Below are 5519 nucleotides of genomic sequence, written 5' to 3'. Positions count from 1 at the left end.
ATTGAGGGAGGAAATGTGAGGAGAGACAGCTGGGGTTGAGGGGCATTTGAGGGGTGATATGGAAGCCTAATGCAATGGAAACTTCCAAAAATATATGAAGGCAATCTTAATGAGGTTCCTAATAATGGGGGAGTCCCAACTGCCCTTCTCTTGTCACCAAATGAGAGTTCTAATAATGAGGGTTACAATCAATTGAGTTGTTGGCCATGGGAGTCCCATGGAAATCCCCAGACTATTGCTAAGACAATGGGGTGCTCTCCACAAACTGACATCAGGGTCACATTGCCAAGGACAACAGTCACACAACTCATTGAACATTGAGAAGTTCAACTGGTACCTTAATGGAGCCTTCACCCCATGCTCTAGTGTCTTTGATACAAGAAGGTACTCTGCAAGCTACCAAAAGAAAACCATAAACATCAAACCAGCCACAAAACCTTTGCCCTACAATCTGTCCTGCCTGGAAGATAAACGAGGACAGTGGTAGCACAGAGCTCGTGGAAGTAGTCACCCAATGTCTAATTGACTTAAGGCGCACTCCCATACAGAGCCCATACCACACACTGTTTGGGTGACCAAGAACCACAGATTAGACATCTTAGAGACCTAAGATCAAAATAAACATTACTGATCTAAAATAAATAAATAAATAATCAATAAAATGACTCCTAATGATGTCCTGCTATACTCATAGAGTGTCTTATTCAGTCATCATCAGAGAAGTTTCCTTCTTCAGCAGACAGGGACAAATACAAAGATCCATAGCCAGACATTATGCAAAGAGAGTTCCCTTGGAACGCACAACTATAAATGGAATTCTCCACCTCAGGGAACCCCTTGGAAGAGGAGGCATAAGTGCCAGAGGGGATGGAAGACACTAGAACAAGGCCCTCTGAATCAACTAGGCAGGGCTCATATGAAGTCACAGAGATTGAAGCAACAAGCACAGGGCCTACATGAGTCAGTGTGTGTGTGTGTGTGTGTGTGTGTGTGTGTGTGTGTGTGTATAGAGAGAGTGGCGTTTAATATATTTGTAATAACTTTGGACTTAGTGTTCTTATGGAACTCCTGAGTGTATGAATGAATGTATCTCTGATTCTTGTGACTTTTCTTGGGGCTCTTTTCCTTCTGTTGGGTTGCCTCAATGTGATGTGATGTTTTGTTTCATGTTATTATATTTTATTTTGTCAGGTTTGGATGTTCTCTCTAGAAAACTATTCTTTTCTAATAAGAGACAGAAAGGGAGTGTATCTGGAAGGGGGAAAGTAGGGAGGAACTGGGAGGAGTAGAGAGAGGGGAAACTGTTACCAGGATAAAATAATCTATTTTTTAAAAAAAGGGAAAGAAGTATAATAATTTTATTCTCCTCATTAATATGTATTAAGCAAAAGGGTCCACACAGATAAACAAACAATTACTATTTATTTATTCTAAACCTAATTACATGTAGTAATATATTAGAATATATCACAAGTCAAGATTATCAACTGATATTCTCAAAAAAAATTCAGGAAAATCCTGTAGCTAGAGCCATGCATGTTCAAGTTCCCTTTGCATTATCTGAGAAAAATATTGTTTCACACTGACAGTTTTCCTATATATTTTCTGTTGCCCAATTTTCTCAATAATATATATTCCTAAAATTGAGAAATGAAGCTGTTTCTACACTTTTTCACTGCCTACCTATTTACGCCTCAGAAGATTTCTATTGGTTTCTTCAAGTCAGAGCCATCGTCTCATCTTCCTAGTCAGTGCATTCCTCACTTCCTTGTTCCTCAAGGTGTAGATGAGTGGATTGAGAGCAGGAGTGACCACACTGTACATGATGGCAATGACCCGGTCCTGATCCAGAGAGCTGCTTGAGGTGGGACGAATGTAGGTGAATATAACAGGAGTATAGAACAGAATAACAACCATGAAGTGAGAGGCACAAGTAGACAGTGCTTTGTGAAGCATGCTGCAAGAGCGAGTTTTGAGGAAAAGATAGGCAATAATGTAGAAATAGGAGAGAAATATCAGAAAAAAAGAACTAAGGGCAATGGTGCCTGTTACAGTATTGAGCATCCAAAGGTTAATCTCGGTGTTCCCACAGGCCAGATCTAACAGTGGCTTAATATCACAGAAGAAATGATGAATATGATTCGAACCACAGAACCTCAAATGAGATGTCATTACAGAGTGAAGCAAAGCATGTAAAAAGCCAATGATCCAGATAGTAATGGTCATCTGAATACAGAGCTGGTAATTCATGATGACAGAATAGTGAAGTGGTTTGCAGATGGCCACAAAGCGATCAAATGCCATCACTGCCAGCAGCAAGGCTTCTGTGCTACCCAGGAAATGGAAGAAATGAAGCTGAGTTATGCATCCCAAGAAGGAGATTGCTTTGCTGGTGGAGAGGAAGTTCTCCAGCATCTTCGGCACTGTCACAGTGGAGTAGCAGATATCTAGACATGCTAGATTTCCCAGGAAGAAATACATAGGTGAGTGGAGTTTCGGATCTGAAATGACGATCATCAGGATGGCTCCATTCCCAGTTATATTGACAAAGTAGATGGTGAAGAAAATAGCAAAGAGAATGGGGTTCAATTCCTGTATGTCTGTCACTCCCAGGAGGAGAAACTCAGTAGCAGAGGTTTGGTTTGGCATTACTTCAAAGGAAAGATAGCTATTGTACAACACTACTCTTTGTGTTGGCCAGTCCTTCTGGCCATGACTTTTATTTTCAAAACCAAACTATTCTGAGAGTGAGACATTGCTTTCCATGGCTCCTCTTCAACTTTTTCCTATCATATACCCATTATTATGTTAAATAACAATCCCGTGTCTATTGTAGATTGTGATCAAGCATCTTTTAATTTCCTACACTATCATTAATCATTTCTTTTTTATTTATTTAGTGATTTTGAGTAGATCACCAGTCTACCACATTTTCTTGCTGTAAGCATTTACATTTTGACCCAATCTTCTTCTCGTTTTTTAGGTTAGATCTAACAAGGGGCATCCCTTAAATGCTCCATGAGGCAGACATCTCTTGGCAAACTTGAAAAATTCCAGTTTGAGGAGAATAGGAGTAGATAGACTCATCTCAACCACTGACCCTTTAAAAAGAAACATAGTACCCAAGAATTGGTAAATGTGATTACATTAAATTAAAATATTCTGCACATTAAAGATGTTACCAACAGAGCCTAAAGAATGGAAGAAAATATTCTCCAACTACACTTCAGACAAAGAGTTAATATCTAGAATATGTAAAAGATTGCAAAAGTTAACCACAATCTACCAATCAATAATGGACCAATTACCTAAATAAACATTTCTCAGAAGAAAAGACACGAATGGCCAATAAATCTTTTTAAAGTGTTCAACTTCATTAGCCATCAAGAAAATGCAAATTAAAACTACTTTGAGATTTATCTTACCCCAGAAAAGGTGGCTATCATTAATAAAGCAGATGGCAACAAATGCTGATGAAGAGTGTTGGTGGGGATGTAAACTAATGCAGCCACTATGGAAATCAGCCTGGCTATTTCTATAAAAATTAAAAGAAGGATCACCAAGTGGCCCTGCTATACTGATCCTGGGATCTATCCAAAGGACCCTGCATCCTACTACAAGGATATTTGCACATTCATGTCTGTGTGCTGTGTGGACAATAGTGAGGGAAAGGGTTAGGAATCAGCCGAGATGTTCATCAAGTAATGATAAATAATGAAAATTTGGTATACATAAACAATAAAATTTTACATAACTGTAAAGTAAAATGAAGTTATAAACTTGTAGGAAAATATATGGAACGAAAAATAAAAAGTCCCTTTTCTCTCTCCTCCCACCCCCCTCAATTAGGTTTTTTGAAACAGGGTTTTTCTATGTAGCCCTGGCTGTCCTGGAACTCACTATGTAAACCAGACTGGCCTTGAACTTAGAGATCTGCCTGCCTCTACCTCCCAAGACTGGGATTAAAGGCATATGTCACTGTTGCTCGGCTCTCTGATATTCAGGACTAGCCTCTAATTGTTAAATATGTGTATCCAAGTAGATGTGGAATGGGTAAAGAATAGACAACCAGAAAGGGGACCATATAACTGAAAAAAGAAAAGCTTTAAAGAGAGGGGAATGGAAGACAATGGAACAATGTGGAAGGTAAATACTGGGGACCAACAGCTAAGACAGGAAGAGGAAGGGAAGAAGAAGACAGGAACTGGGGGGTGGGCAGAATAATCAAAAATGAAATTATGTATGAAAATATGTGGAAATCCATTACCTTGTAAGCTAATTTAACAACAAAAATAAAGTATTTTTAAATGCATAATGAAAAATAAAAAGGAAAGCTAGCTTTTTAATATAGTAGTGACTATACTTTCTACACTTAAAATGTAGAAATGTTCTTGTATAGACTTATTTCTTACCTACAACCTGGGAAACATCATAGATCCAGATGATCATATTAGTTACAAAGTCTGACAGTGTTTATGCTTATTTCCACTACTATATTTGATGTTGAGCTTCATGTTCCCTAGCATCTGAGAAATTAATTATTTCAAAAATATATTCCTAATGGTATGTGAGTGCACATGGAGGCAATGGGTTGATATAAAGTGTCTTCTTTAACATAAGTTTTGAAACAGAGTGTTCTACTGAATCTGAAGCTAACCAGTTCAGCTAGATTGGCTTGACAGAGAGTTCCAGAAATTCTCCTGCCTTCCCCAGAGCTGAGTTTACAAACACACATCACCATCCCCAGCTTTTTAACTGGGTGTTAGGGATCTGAACTTGGGCCTTCATGCTTGAATGGCAAGCACTTAACAGATGGAGCTGTTTCACCAGAACTCTTTTTCAATGTGTTTATTGGGCCATGGTCTCCATATCAGCACACGTTGACTTCAAATTTGCTTCAATTCTTCTGCCTCAGCCTCCAAGTATAGTCCTGGGAGTATATTCCTGTGTTGTTATGATTGGCCCAAGTTACTTCTTGCATTATAAATTGTGACTTAGTGTGCTTCTACTCCCCTAGATGCCCTGAGGTTTTTTTGTTTGCTTATTGTTTTTGTTTGTTTGTGTTTTTTTTTTAAATTTCAGAGACCCTGAACTAGAAAAGCTCTTCCTCTATGGACTCAGCAGTCCTTCCCTCATTTCACCAGAAGAGACTGCCAAATAGCCATGGCTTTAGTACCCTCGAAATTAATTATTGGGTCTTAATTTTCACTTACCTTTAAATAAGTTCACTCCTCAGATAATACAAAGATTTCCCCCTCTTCTCTTCTAGCTCCATCAATGTGGCAATGGTAACTGATGTCTTCTGTTATCCCAGAAGTCCATCTGCCTCATCTCAGATTTCTCCCCAGATGTTGGAACTGTCTAGATCTTCTCTCATCAAAAACATGTTTTATTTATTTGTCTGCCTTTCTTCAAATACAATTCTTCTATTCTTTTCATTCCAAGTCCTGTTTTCCATAAGGAATGTATCATTTTCTTTTCAATTGCATAACTAAAACAATAGTGCTTCTTTCAATGAA

General features: G+C 38.4%; 1 protein-coding gene across 1 annotated transcript; it reads right to left on the bottom strand.

Moving 5' to 3' along the window:
* Positions 1–1722: 1722 nt before the first annotated feature.
* Positions 1723–2649, bottom strand: LOC127224398 (olfactory receptor 12D1). The gene has a single exon (XM_051187440.1). It carries the CDS (start codon positions 2647–2649, stop codon positions 1723–1725), a length of 927 nt encoding a protein of 308 aa, XP_051043397.1.
* Positions 2650–5519: the final 2870 nt, after the last annotated feature.

This window comes from Phodopus roborovskii, unplaced genomic scaffold (assembly GCF_943737965.1).
Source record: "Phodopus roborovskii unplaced genomic scaffold, PHOROB, whole genome shotgun sequence".
In the NCBI taxonomy this organism is placed as follows: domain Eukaryota; kingdom Metazoa; phylum Chordata; class Mammalia; order Rodentia; family Cricetidae; genus Phodopus; species Phodopus roborovskii.
The sequence above is the reverse complement of the archived record's forward strand: the minus strand, read 5'-3'. Positions and strand labels throughout refer to the sequence as shown.